This window comes from Nomascus leucogenys, chromosome 7b (assembly GCF_006542625.1).
Source record: "Nomascus leucogenys isolate Asia chromosome 7b, Asia_NLE_v1, whole genome shotgun sequence".
Lineage (NCBI taxonomy): Eukaryota > Metazoa > Chordata > Mammalia > Primates > Hylobatidae > Nomascus > Nomascus leucogenys.
In genome coordinates, this window is record NC_044387.1 from 70194029 (window position 1) to 70209572 (window position 15544).

A 15544-nucleotide genomic window follows, 5' to 3' on the forward strand; every position below is an offset into this window, starting at 1 on the left:
TATCCAGAGATATTCAGCCCTAGGGAAAAGGGTTTAAACAGCTTCTACTGACAATATTGATTTATTTCCAAAATCTAATTTGCATTGTATATTTGAAAACATCCATTTACGGTAGGCAGATGATAGGTAAATAACGAACTGAAAACAATAGAATCCCATGGGGAAAAGCAATCACAATTAATTAGACCTAAATAAATGATCAGACATATTTTAGTCAGCAGTTTTAGTAGCATGGCTCCCTCTCCGGGTATCCACCCCATAGACACAGACTTTCCCCTATTCACTGTTCCCAGCTATCCTGAAAATTCTAATCTGCTTTGCACATTCTCTCTCTTCTATGTGTTAAACCTTTGCTTTTATTTTCTTATCTAGTTAACTCATCTTACAATGATTAACTCAAATCCTACCCTCTATCTAAGGAACATATAATTAATACTATATCATCTTAGCACTTGATACACGTGTGAATGTCTAAGCACTTGTAACATTGTATGTATATAGTTATATGTGTGTATGTCTCTCCAGTTATTATGGAGAGTCTGAAATATTTGAACCACATTACTTTTCACAGCACATATTAAGTGTTCAAAATATATTATACTTGTTCATTATATTTACAAACAATTTCATCCAAAAAGACTCTGGATTGCTTCAACCAAGGAAGGTATCCATCAGTATGTTCTCATGAATTTCCTTTCACTTTTTGACTTATTCTTTAAATTATTAACCAGAAAAGAGAATGTACTTTTATCTCTCAGATGGCTGAAAGCATTAAAGAATACCTACTAAATACCAGAAAAGTGGCAGCCTGCTACACAAAAGTTGTCGACACCACTGCCTAAAATCTTTACATAAGTAAATCCTGGAGCAGGCCATAATGGAAAAGGGAGAATCCATAGTTGTAACAATAAAGTATCTAAAATTTCCAGTACTCAACAATAACAACAACAAAATGAGACATGCCAAGAAATGGAAAAGGGTGACCCATACTTATGTGAAAAGGAGTTACTAAAAATTGACTCTGAATGAACTCAGAGGTTAGATTTAACAAAGAACTCAAAGACACTATTATAAACATGTTCAAATAATTATTATACATTGTATTTAAAGAATTAAAGAAAAATGTGATAATATTAAAACAAAGATTATAAAGAGAAATGGAATGAATAAAATGAACTAAACGTATTCTAGAGTTGAAAAATACAATAATGAAATAAGAAAAATTACAAAATGGTCTCAGCCACAGGTTTGAAAAGGCAGAAGAAAGAAATAGTGAATTTGAAGGCAGATTAATAGCTATTATCCAATTTGAACAACCAAAGAAAGAAAGATGTAAAAATAAACAGCACCAGAGACTTCTGGGAAAACTTTAAGTGTACTAACATAAGTATAATGAGAGTTATTAAAGGAAAGGAGAGAGAAGGAAAAGTGAAGAAAAATATATTGGCTGAAAATTGCCAAATTTGATGAAAAACATTAATCTAAGAAGTTCAATGAACCCCAAGTATGATAAACAAACATGAAGTGATCACATGTAAACACACCATAGCCAAAATGTTGAAAGACAAAGGCAAAGAGATACTCTTGAAAAAAGAAAGAGAAAAATGCCTCATCATACACAAGATAACAAAAATAAGATTAATTACTGATTTCCCATCAGAATCAATGGTGGGCAGAAGGCAGTAGAAGGATATATTCAAAATATTGACTGAAAAATAAAAAATTGGCAACCAAGAATTCTATATCCAGCAAAACTATTATTCAAGAATAAAGGTGATAAAGACATTTCCAGACATAAAGACATTAAATGAATACACTGCCAGAGACCTGCTGAAAGAAAAAGACACCAGATGGTAACTCATATCCAGAGAAATAATGAAGAGCAAAGGAAATTGTAAATGTATTCATATATATATGAATATATATACATTTGCAATATACATTTGCAGATATCTTTTATACACTTATATATATTAGTTTTATATATATATATAACAGTATAAAAGATATCTGCAAATGTCTTCTCTTAACTCCTTTCAAAAGTATATTATTGCATAAAACATAATTATAAAACTATATTGCTAGGCTTATAAATTTCATATGTTATACACACGACAATAACAACACAAAGGAGGAGGGATGACAGCTGTATTCAAAGTGACTATGTTTAACTGGAATTATTTTAGTATTTATCTAAAAATATTGTAATAAATTAAAATGTATATTGCAACACCTAGAGCAACCACTAAGAAAATAATTATTAAAACATACTTTAAAAATTCCTGGTATAATTGTAACGGTACACTAAAAGTATACATACAAAATGCAAAAGAAGGAAGTAAAGGAGGAACATGGGGACAAAGGAGACATGAATCATATACAAAATAAATAGTAAAATGACAGACATAAATGTAGCATATCAATTATTGTACCAAATATGAATGAACTAAAGACTCCAATCAGACTACATTTTTAAAAGATCAAACTCTATGCTCTCTAAGAAAACACTTTATATTCAAATTTGCAAATAGGCTGAAAGAAAATAAACTATAGACCAAAAAGTAAGAGCTAAGTCATTAAAATACTTGGAAAAATCATAGAAGAAAACCTTTATCTTGTTACAAGCAAAAACTTCTTAGATATAACACCACAAGCATACCCCAGAAAAGAAAAAAAAAGAAACTGATGAATTAGACTTCATAAAAATTAAAAACCTTTGCTTTTCAGGGATGCCATTAAGAAAATAAAAAGATATTCCACTGCCTGGGAAAAAAAAAATGCTTGCAAATTATATATCTGATAAAGAATTTGTACCCAGAATAAAGACGTTAATAATTTAACAATAAGAAAATAAAGCTCTCGATTGAAACAATATGCAAAAGTTCTGAATAGGCTTCTCTATAGAAGATAAATAAAAATGTCTAATTAAAGATGCTCAACATCATTCATTATTAAAGAAATGCAAATTAAAACCACAATGAAATCTTCATAGTAACATTATTCACAACAAAAAGGTGGAAACAACCCAAATGTCCATCAACTAATGAGCAGATAAACAAAATGTGGCTTATTTATACAAAGAAATCTTATTCAGCAATAAGAAAGAATATAGTACTTAAAATATGCTACAACATGGATGAACTTCAAAAATACTGTTGAAAAAAGCCAGTCATAGTAGACTATATATTGGATGATTCTATTTATGAGAAATGAAAAATCTATAGAGACAGAAGACAGTCTAGTGGTCATCTGGGGCTGGGGATAAGAGTAGGGATTAGCTGCAAATGGGCACAAAATGATGTTTTGAGGTTATGAAAATCTTTAAATTTAATCTAACATGCTTATGGTTGTACACCAATGTACGTTTACTAAAAATCATTTAACTGAATCCTTACAACGGGCGAATTTTTTAAGATGTAAATTATAACTCAATTGAGATGTTAAAAAATAAAGAGAGAATTGGCCAGGAGTGGTGGCTCATGCCTATAATCCCAGTAGGCCAAGGCAGACAGATCGTCTGAGGTCAGGAGTTTGAGACCAGCTTGGCCAACATGGTGAAACCCCGTCTCTGCTAAAAGAAATACAAAAATCTAGCTGGGCATTGTTGTGGGCACCTGTAATTCTGCTACTCGGGAGGCTGAGGAAGGAAAATCTCTTGAAACCAGGAGGTGGGGGTTGCAGTGAGCCAAGATGGCACCACTGCACTCCAGCCTGGGCAACAGAGCAAGACTTCATCACAAAAAATAAAATAAAATAAAAAGAGAATCTTTATTGCATCCTGATTAAATTGACTAATAAGTGCCAATAAGTCCAATGGATATCCCAGGTGTTATAGACTGAATTGTGTCTCCTCCCAAAATTAACCTGTTAAGCAACTTTAACCTGTAATGCGACTTTATTTGGAGATACGACCTTTAAAGAAGGCATTAAGGTTAAATGAGGTCATAAGGGTGGGGCCCTACTTCAACAGGACAGGAGTCTCTATAAAACTGAAGGGATACTGAGGTGAGCATGCCCAGAAGAAAGGCCATGTGAGGACACAGCAAGAACACAAGCCCAGAAAAGAGGCCTTAAGGGAAACCAAATCAGCCAACACCTTGATCTTAGACTCCTAATGTTTAGAACTACGAGACACTAAATTGTCATTGTTTAAGTGATCTAGTATGTGGGATTGTACTGAACTAACTACCAGGAAGTGCCAAAGTTGACAGCTAATATTGCAGATCATCTGGACCCCACAAGCTATGTCACTACCTAACAGACAATAGACTTCATATTGTATGATTCTATTTACAAGAAATTTTCGGAAATGGCAAATCTATAGAGACAAAAAGCAGATCAGTGGTTGGTTGGGGCTGATAGTAGCAAGAGATTGACTGTTGTCCACTCTTATTTAACAAAAACCTCAGAAAAATAGAATGAAAAGTCAAATTGCCTGAAATTAAATCTGATGCATGAAGCCTGAAAATAAAAAGTCTTAAACAGTGAGCTTGTGAGCTGCGATTTGCACTAGCGACATATGTATAACGTGAACCTATTTTTATTCAATTAATGAAGAAGATAAATTGCCAAACACATTTAACCAAATGTTAATGGGGGAACTTATAAGATCCTAATAAGAACTGACTACCTATTCTGATCCCTAGTCAGGAGCCTCATGCCATTCTCAAATATAAAATTGCCAGTGTTCTTCGTTTCACCTTTTATTTTTAGTGTGTATTTTCAAAATGTGTTACAATAAGAATGTGTTAAATTTCAATTTTAGAAGTTATTTAAAATAAGGCTATTGTAACATGTTACCTCTGATACGTCTTCATTCTTTTGCCATCAGAATTTTTCAGTCTTAAATTTTTTATAATCTAAATGCCTCTATTTTTAAAATATCCTTTTAAATCCCTTCCTAGATAATTAAACTTTATGATTAGAGTGCCTGTTCATGTGAAAAACTTTTAAGAGAAAATCATTATATGTTTCCCATCTAACAACAAAAAGCTATATATTGGCAAAGGAGCAGAAAATGCAGCTTTGTTGGTTTGTGGTGGACAAAGCTGTGGTCTGAGGAACAGGAGGCTCAGGAAATAGTTATAGTTTGCCACTAACTAGTCAGAAAACCTAAAATGATTCATATAATATCTCAGGTTATAATTTGTCCAGATGCATAGGATATTTCAGGTTAAACAGAACATAAGTACCTTTCATGTTTTTTAAGATTTTTGTCTAGGGCTCCTCACAAAAAATGAACTTCTCATCGTTGTTGAGTTTTTTGATTATCTTAATTGCAGAAAATGAACTAAAAGTTCTATTTACATGTTGGAAAAATAGGGGAAAACCTTCAAAGTTCACATTTCTAAAGGCTAGACAGAAGCATAAGTAGATAATATACACCCACAATTTATTATTTTCTTTACTTTTTGATATGCTATTCTCTTATTATTAGTTTCATTTATTGGAATTTAAATGAATATCAGGTAATGGTTTTCATGTTTGCATATTCTGCAGCTTTTAAGATCTGCCTACACATGTAGCCTGAAGTTGCTTCATTCTCCCAAAGTAAGATTTTTAGACAAAAATCATGTCCTCAGTCACAAATTTTTTTGTTACCATAGTGATAAGAATAAAGAATGAAAAAAAAAAGCCAAAAATACCTGAAGACAGTTTTAGAAATGTGACCCACTTGGTGTCGTACACTAAAGTAGTTAATCAATTGAATTAGTTACATATGCATTCAGGTGAAATATTCTACTGGATGAAAAAATGCGTAGGTTGCACATCTGGAGCTATTATACACAATCAAAGAAGTCAGTATGAATGAAGATGATAGACAATCTAAAATGCATAAAATCAAATTCTTTTAAGAATAGAATATATACCAGAAGCAAATAGGAATCCATTAATTTAGCTCCTTTTTGTATCAATTTTCTGTTGTCTTTTCATTATTTTAGAATATCTCCTCCATTTTAAATTAAATCTTCTTATGCATCAAAAAGTGTTGTAGCTGGAGGGAGCAATATAATTAGACATATATTTAAAATCACGTTGGAGTGGACCCTTTCTGTAAAGGAAAGTTTCCCAATCTTATGCATTATAATAAAAATATGCTTTTAAATGAACTTTTCTTTTGAAAATTTTAGTTTAAATAAGAATCTTAACAGACACAATCATCTACAGAAAAATCTAACATATTGCAAGGCATTAAGCTAGTCTGGGAAACATGAATAAAAGGCAGCTCTTGCTATCAAGAATGTTTTAATCATCCATCTAATTATGTTTTTATAACATTGATTTTTAAAATGTCTGCACATAGTAGAATGGAAAAAGCATTCACCTTAACTTGAAGAGAGCAAAATTAAAGTTCCAGCTCTATCAGTAAGCTTAGAAAAGTCTGTTTCTAAGCCTCAGTTCTCCCATCCATAAAATATGAATAAACGAGCATATCCCCTCCTCCAGCATATAGATCATTATGATAATCAAAAGAGATGATATGGGTAGAAACCAACTGATGACATTCAGTATAAAATCTCTGTTAAAATGAGTCATTATACAATTTTGTTTAATATTTAAACATTTTCAAAATGAAGATAGTTATAAAAGTTTATTTTCATAATTAAGAATATGTAAGAATTATTTATGAATAATAGCAAACTTTTATTGTACACTTACAATGGATCACATATTTTACATAATTATTTCATTTAAGCCTCACAACAGTCCAGTGACTTAGATATTATCTTCCTTTTACAGCTGAAAAAAGTGGGGTATAGAAGGAATAAATAACTTGTCCAAAGACAGCTAGAAAGTGGTAGAGCAGGGAATTAAGCCCAAGCAAGCGAACCCCAGAGCCATGCTCTAAATCTAAGCCATTATGATATACTCTAAAATAATGAATAGAGAAAAATACCCCTATGAAACTGTTAATTTGAAAAAAATACATATTCTAAATTACTAACACTAGTCACATACGTGTTTTAACTACTTGATTAGTTATATTTTGCTGCATTTAATTTTTTAATTTTATTATTATAAGAAAAATGAAAACAACTTAAATGTATAACAATAAATACATTATAGAACATCCATAAGGCAGATTACTACTCTGTCAAAAATAACACTGTAAAACTCATTTATAGCTTTGAAACTGATAAGTATTGTTAAACAAAAACAATATGTTCAAACTACATATGGAATATCTGGATTTTCATGAAATAATATCATATTGACAGAAAAACAGAGAGATAAATAGTAAATGTTAACAATTGCTCTGTCTTCAAAATTTTATATATTTCTATATTTTCCAAATTTTCTATAATAAAACATTAAATACTTTTGTCATTAAGAAAAAGTCACTTAACCTAAACTGAAGCACAAAGTGATGTAGATGCTTCTACAAATAGATGAACAAATATTTATCAAAGTCTAAAAAATTGTTCCAGGTACTAGGATACAGCAGTGGCAAAACAAAGTCCATAGGTAAAGAATTGTTTAAATTTGCACTAAGAATGAAAGAAGAGAACTCCAAACATATAATGAAGCATCCATCTTTACATCCTGATTTACTCACACCTTTGTACTAGTATGTGAGCCCTTTCTTTAGATTAAAAAAAGATCCTGAAATGTTTGTTTCACTTCCCTACCATCTCTTCTCAATTACATTGTGGAGACATTATCTCTAAACACAGTAGAAAGCCAGAGCATGAGTATATAAATAGAAAGAAAAGCTAACAAACAAAAATCAGTTGCATTTCTCTACATTAACAAAAAAATTATCTAAAAAAGAAATTAAGAAAACAATTCCCTTTGCAATCGCATCAAAGAAAATACATTATTTAGTAATAAATTTAACCCAAGAGGCAAAAGATCTGTACCCTGAAAACCATAAGACACTAATGAAGTAAATTGAAGACACAAATAATTGAAAAGATATATTGTGTTCATGAATTAGACTTTATATTGTTAATATGCGTATACTACTCAAAATGATCTATTGATTCAATTCAATCCCTAAAAAAATTCCAATGGTATTTTATAAAAACCAAACCTAAATTACATGAAACTATAAAAGTTCCTGAATAGCTAAACAAACCTTGAGAAAGAAAAACAAAGCTAGTGGCATCACATTTCCTGATTTCAACCTATATTAAAAAGCTATCGTATTCAAAACAGTATGATACAGGCATAAAAACAGACAAATAGAACAATGGAACAGAATAGAGAGCCCAGAAGTAAACCCATGCATTTATATGCAACTAATTTTTGACAAGGGTGGCAAGAATACACAGTAGGGAAAGGATAGTTTTTACAATAAATGGTGTTGGGCAAACTTGATAACCACATGCAAAAGAATAAAATCCGATGTTTATTTAACACCATATTTAAAATTAACTTGACATGGATTAAAGACTTAAATGTAAAGTCTGAAGCCACAAAACTTCTAGAACAAAACAGGGGAAAAACACTGTGATGGCAATCTTCGCTATTTTTTTTATTAATATGACCCCAAAAGCACAGGTGACAGAAGCAAAAACAAAGAAACAAACAAAAAACAGTTGGGCACAGTGGCATGTGCCTGTAGTCCCAGCCATTTGGGAGGCTGAGCAGGAGGATCACTTGAGACCAGGAGTCCAAAACTAGCCTAAGCAACTTAGATCCCAGTCTCATCATAAAAAGTAAAAATAATTTTTAAAAAACAAGTGGGACTACATCAAACTAAAATGCTTATGCACAGCAGAAGAAACGCAATCAACAAAATGAACAGAGAACCTATAGAATGGGAGAAAATATTTGCAAACCATATGTCTAATAAAGGATTAATATCCAAAATAAATGATAAACATAAAACTTAATAGCAAAAATCCCCAAATAACTCAATTCAAAAATGGCCAACAAACCTCCATAAACATTTTTCCAAAGAAGATATGCAAATGGCCAACAGGTATATGATCATCAGGGAAATGCAAGTCAAAACAACAGTGAGATATTGCCTCACATCTAGTATGATAGCTATTATTAAAAAGACAAGAGATAGCAAGTATTGGTGAAGAGGTGGAGAAAAGGGGACCTTTGTACACTGTTGGTAGAATATAGATTGGTATACACATTATGTAAAATACTATGGAATTTCCTTAAACAATTAAAAATAGAACTACCATAAGATCCAACAATCCTACTACTGGGTATATATCCAAATAAATGAAATCAGTTTGTTAAAGAGATAGCTGTACCTACATTGTAGCATTATTCACAATAGCCAAGATAAGAAAGCAACCTAAGTGCCTGTCAACAAATGAATGGACAAAAAAAAGTGGTATTTTTTTATTATTATTATACTTTAAGTTCTAGGGTACATGTGCACAACGTGCAGGTTTGTTACATATGTATACATGTGCCATGTTGGTGTGTTGCACCCATTAACTGGTCATTTACATTTACATTAGGTATATCTCCTAAAGCTATCCCTCCCCCCTCCCCCAACCCCACGACAGGCCCTGGTGTGTGATGTTCCCCACCCTACGTCCAAGTGTTCTCATTGTTCAATTCTCACCTTTGAGTAAGAACATGTGGTGTCTGGTTTTCTGTCCTTGCGATAATTTGCTGAGAATGATGGTTTCCAGCTTCAACCATGTCCCTGCAAAGGACATGAACTCATCCTTTTTTATGGCCGCATAGTATTCCATGGTGTATATGTGCCACATTTTCTTAATCCAGTCTATCATTGATGGACATTTGGGTTGGTTCCACATCTTTGCTATTGTGAATAGTGCCACAATAAACATACATGTGCATGTGTCTTTATAGCAACATGATTTATAATCCTTTGAGTATATACCCAGTAATGGGATGGCTGGGTCAAATGGTATTTCTAGTTCTAGATCCTTGAGGAATTGCCACACTGTCTTCCACAATGGTTGAACTAGTTTACAGTCCCACCAACAGTGTAAAAGTGTTCCTATTTCTCCACATCCTCTCCAGCACCTGTTGTTTCCTGACTTTTTAATGATCACCATTCTAACTGATGTGAGATGGTATCTCATTGTGGTTTCGATTTGCATTTCTCTGATGGCCAGTGATGATGAGCATTTTTTTAAGTGTCTTTTGGCTGCATAAATGTCTTCTTTGGAGAAGTGTCTGCTCATATCCTTCACCCACTTTTTGATGGGGGTTGTTTGTTTTTTATTGTAAGTTTGTTTGAGTTTCTTGTAGATTCTGGATATTAGCCCTTTGTCAGATGAGTAGATTGCAAAAATTTTCTCCCATTCTGTAGGTTGCCTGTTCACTCTGATGGTAGTTTCTTTTGCTGTGCAGAAGCTCTTTAGTTTAATTAGATCCCACTTGTCCATTTTGGCTTTTGTTGCCAGTGCTTTTGGTGTTTTAGACATGAAGTCCTTGCCCATGCCTATGTCCTGAATGGTATTGCCTAGGTTTCCTTCTAGGGTTTTTATGGTTTTAGGTCTAACATTTAAGTCTTTAATCCATCTTGAATTAATTTTTGTATCAGGTGTAAGGAAGGGATCCAGTTTCAGCTTTCTACATATGGCTATCCAGTTTTCCCAGCACCATTTATTGAATAGGGAATCCTTTCCCCATTTCTTGTTTTTGTCAGGTTTGTCAAAGATCAGATGGTTGTAGATGTGTGGTATTATTTCTGAGGGTTCTGTTCTGTTCCACTGGTCTATATCTCTGTTTTGGTACCAGTACCATGCTGTTTTGGTTACTGTAGCCTTGTAGTATAGTTTGAAGTCAGGTAGCATGATGCTTCCAACTTTGTTAAAAAGTGGTATTATACACAATGGAATGGTGTTCAGCCTTTAAAAATAAGGCAATTTTGTCATTTGTCACAATAAAAATGAACTTGGAAGACATTATGTTAAGTTAAATAAGCCAGATATGGAAACACAAATACTGTGTAGTCTCACTTATATGTGGAATCTATAAAAGTTGATATAAAAGCATAGAGTTGGATGGCAGTTGCCAGGGCTGAGGGCCGGAGGGAATTAAGGAGATGTTGGTCAAAACATACAAATTTTTTGTCTTTCAGTTTGAAAGACAAATAAGTTCTGGGGATCTAATGTACAGCATGGTGACTGTAGTTAATACTATATTGATTACCTGAAATTAGCTAGAAGAATAGTTCTTATGTGTCCTCACCATACACTCACACTTACATACACAAACGATGACTATGGATGGTGATGGATATATTGATTAATTTGATTGTGGTAGTCATTACACAATGCATATGTATCTCAAATCATCACATTATATCTTTAATATAAATCATTTTAATTTGTCAATTATACTTCGACAAAGCTGGGGAAAAAAGAAAGAAAAGCTGAAAAGAATCTTAAAATATTAAAGGAAAATTCTTGGAGATTTTTTCATGCTTTTGTGACAATTTACATCCCCTTATTAGTCTTTAGTGTAGAGAGAAATCTTGCTCAATTTAACTTATTAAATATTCTCATAAACAATATTTTTTCACATATTATTCAGAAAAGAAATGCTTTTCTGTGAAAGTCTATTATATTGAAATAGATTACAATGTTTATACATTTTAACTTGACCATGTTCTCCAATACCAAATCTAACTATGCAGGAGAAAGCCTCCTAGCATCAGTATTTAAAATACGATGGTTTAAAATATACTCAGCTTGATGTAAATTATTTTATATCCAACAATACTTAAAAACTATAGAAATGAAAACCACCTCTTCCATCTTCCTCCAAAAAAACCTGTATTGTATTAACTTCTTTTAGCCTACTTTTCAAACATTTTCCTTCACAAATATTAAGATCAGATACAAAGAAATTTGAGGGAAAGGACTTATACAAAAAATCTAGTGAAAGTAAAGAAAGGAATGAAGAAAGGAAGAGAACAACTAAGGAAAGTTGGGAAAGAGAAAAGAAAGAAGTTGAAAGGAAAAGACGGGGGAAACAAAAAGAAATGAGAAACTACTCACCTTGATGGACCAGGTCCCAAGTATCATCAATTTGTTTCTGAGATGGGAAATGACCACAGTCACTGAAGAAACTGGGGAGCTCACTTCTTTCAATTTTTGACCAATCTTCCCTCTTAGCAAACATTATTTCATAGACTAAAAGGACAAAAATGTAAAAGAAAATATTTTTTTAAACAATACATCAAGAAAAAACTTTAACTGTAGCTTTATTTTCCTGTCTACCAGTAAGTCTCCATGATTAGTCTAGCACTATGTCAACCTTCTGGCAAAGGTTAGAAGGAAGTGGGCATGTTTCTCTCTCCTCAAATTCCATAGTAGTGAAATTTTTACTTGATTTTCCAAGATGAATACTGGCATCTTCTATACTGGCTTCATGACAATTGACCATAAATCCTATAATTTCAACTCAACCATGTCCTAAGACAGTTTTTATGTCAGGACTTCTGAGGACCTGACACCTACTGATCCATTTCACCCTTCATTGTTTATTAGCTGCTCTACTTTTTCCATCTCTTTTTGGCTTTTACTCACATTCCAACTACTTAAATCGGTAATTCCACTTTGGATGGCTTATTCTGTTTCTAAAGTTGGCCCCTAATTGGGAGCCATGTCTACTTTTTGCTCACTAACTTCATGTATTTCTACTTTCACATTTAAGATACTTTGTCACTCCTGGCTCAAGACTACCACAGAAAACCACTCAGTTGGGCCACCTATCACTTATCTCCCATACTTGACTTTAGAAAGGAGTTAGATAATGAGCAAAAAAATTGATGCATACATTTTATAAGTGTAGTTTTCCATAAATAATTTCCTTTTTTCTTTTTTCAAAAAAGTGACACTGAGTTTCTACTTTGAAATATGTTACATTTAACCCCATGAATTGTATAATTGTATCCTGTAAATGTTGATTGTATAAGTCAACATTTATAGGATGTCAGGGACTGCTCAAATTTCAGGTTTAGCTCTGGCTGCCAATGGCAAAGGGCACCAAGGTGGTTTCTAACAGAAGTTACATCATCCTGGCACTCAACCACATGGATTTCAGTTTTTCTATTCATTCATTCATTTAGTTGAGGGAGATAGCTATGAGACATCAACAGATTCAAGACATATTTAGTGATTGTCTAAATATGAATAGCTATTTGAGATCCAAAAACACAGCAGTAAAATAAATGAAAATGTATATTTGGTGTATTTATGGCTATTTGTCTCTTTTGAAATAAGCAAACTAGAGCAGTTTCTTTCAGTGCCCCATCCACGTCTCCTTGTCCCTTACTTCTATGCATGCTAAGTTGACTTTCAATTGCCAGCATCTGCATTTCATTGCCTAAGGGCTCCCTCTGGCTACAGGCCTTCACTCAACCCATCTATGTACCAAGCAGTGGGCCTCAACCACTGACTCAGGCAAGTTGGTTGGTAAAGACCCAGCACTCAAGGCAAGTTGTTTACACTGTTTTTTCTGAGTTCCCTAGAGGGTTTAAGCTTCAGTTGTCCATGTAGTAATTTGCCTGATATTGCACTCTTTTTTGACTCCTTTCCCTTCTGTCTCCTTTCTCCATTCCATTAACAGTATTGCCTAGGATTAACTCCCAAGCAAATTAGTTGTACTTGAATTATTGTCTCAGGATCTGATTCTAAACTAAAACAAAAAGAATATCACCTTTTACTTTTGTGATTAAGTAAATGTATTTCTCCTTGAAAAAGTATATAGACCTTTATTAGTTTCTCCTTGAATTAATCATTGTATATGTTTCTCACAAGATAATATTGATATACCTATTAATATCATGACTTTGAAACTGTATAATTGATAACAGTGCCCTTAAACTGTATATTATGCCCTATGAGCAAACTTTCAGCAACATGCAAGAAGAATTAATATTCAAGGATGACATATTTAGGGTAAATATAAAATTTAAATCACGAAAATTAACGAAATTTTCTGATCATTGAAAGATGCTTAAAAAGTGTATAGGTATCTGCCAAATGTCACCCAAATAGCCACCAACAAATGGAAAGGATGAAGAATTTTCTAAGTAACATGAAGACAAATTAGAACTTGCAAATTCTATCTCTATTGAGTTACTTTGCCCCTCAATGTAAATGGATGCTCTGGTTGGTAATTCTTTAAATTATTCATTTACCAATTTCTGTTCTACTCTTCAGCTCCTATGTTGAACAGACCACCATCTGTCCTAGCTGGACTCCTTTATTCTGTTTTTGCCACATGTGAGCCTATTCTCAACAAAATTACCAGAGTGATGTCTGCAACACAAGTTCCTTCATAGTCTGCTGTTCCCAATCCTCCAATGGCTTCCCAGTTCTCTCAAGGTAAAATGCAATGGTCTATAAAGCTTAACATAACCTGTGCTCCCCACTAGCTTTCCAATTTCATTGTGCTCTGCTCTCCAGTCACCAACTTCTTTCCAGTAATACTAGTCTCCTGGCTTTCTCCAAGACTAGCCACCTCCAAATTAAGGCCTTTGTGCTTGCTGCTCCCTCTGCTTAGAACCTTCTTCCCCCATAGTCCACCTGGCTTATCCCTCACTATCTATAAGACTTTTACTCAAAAAGCTTCTCAGCTAGAAAGCATCAGAGTCCAGCCTGGAAAACAGAAATCACATTATTTTTTTTCAAACTGAGGGGTATTTTAGGATGCAAAAATATTGAAATCTGCATTACAAATTGAGAAGGAGAAACCATGGAAAGAAAGTAAAGCTACGAAAAATAAGCAACATTCCATAACGTTAAAAAATCAATTTAGTGATAGTTTGGGGTATGAAGAGAAGACTAATTGAGTAAAATAGTAGGAGCATTTTGGAAAGGATATGTGATTTGGAAGTCAGCAGCTAAAAATTAAAGTGGATGGAAAAGAAAATGTGGTCAGTGTAATAACTGTAAAGTTTTAGTATATATTTTGATAAGTATTATAAAATCAGTATATTCATATCAGATTATATAATATAAACTACTATTCATAAAAAGTACTAAGATCTTCCTGAATTTTCTACTAGTGGTATGGAGAGTTTATGGGCAAAAGTCTTAAAATCTGAGTCTCACTCTCTGTCTCTCTCGGTTCTATATGTAAAAGGAGTCCAAGTAGCTTCTTAATGGGAGAAGGATCTTCTCTATCTCTGCCTCTCTCTCTCTTTCTTCTCGCTTTCTCATTCTTTCTTCTTCCTGTCTTCCCATCTCTCCAACACTTTGCTGCTTTCTGCTGTTTTCTCTAGAAACCAGGCTGTTGGGCTGGGCGGGATGAATTGATCTAGTGACCTCTGACTTATATAGAACACTCTTTCTCTCTTTTCTCTTTCTCCTCTCTCTGACTTCTTCCTCCCTCTACCTCTAGCCACAGAAAAGAAACTATTCTAACTCAAAGAGTTCTGGTTATCTGCAAATAGCTTTTAGCACATAATTTCATCATAACTTCATGAAAACTATCATTTTAACAAATATTTTTGAGCCCTTCTTAGAAACCAGGCATTTGCTAGATAGTGAGTATTTACTGATAAATATAACAGACATAATCCCTTTCTTCATGGAACTTACAGTCTTAAATGTAAAATATATACTATATGACTAGCTGA

General features: G+C 33.2%; 1 protein-coding gene across 2 annotated transcripts in view; it reads right to left on the minus strand.

The window, feature by feature from the left end:
* Window positions 1–15544, minus strand: part of IQCM (IQ motif containing M) — a 474519-nt gene that overhangs the window by 197835 nt on the left and 261140 nt on the right. For both annotated transcript variants that reach the window (XM_030816223.1, XM_030816224.1), the window contains one exon: window positions 11955–12089. In XM_030816223.1, the coding sequence (XP_030672083.1) occupies window positions 11955–12089 (135 nt within the window). The remainder of the gene's footprint in view (window positions 1–11954; window positions 12090–15544) is intronic.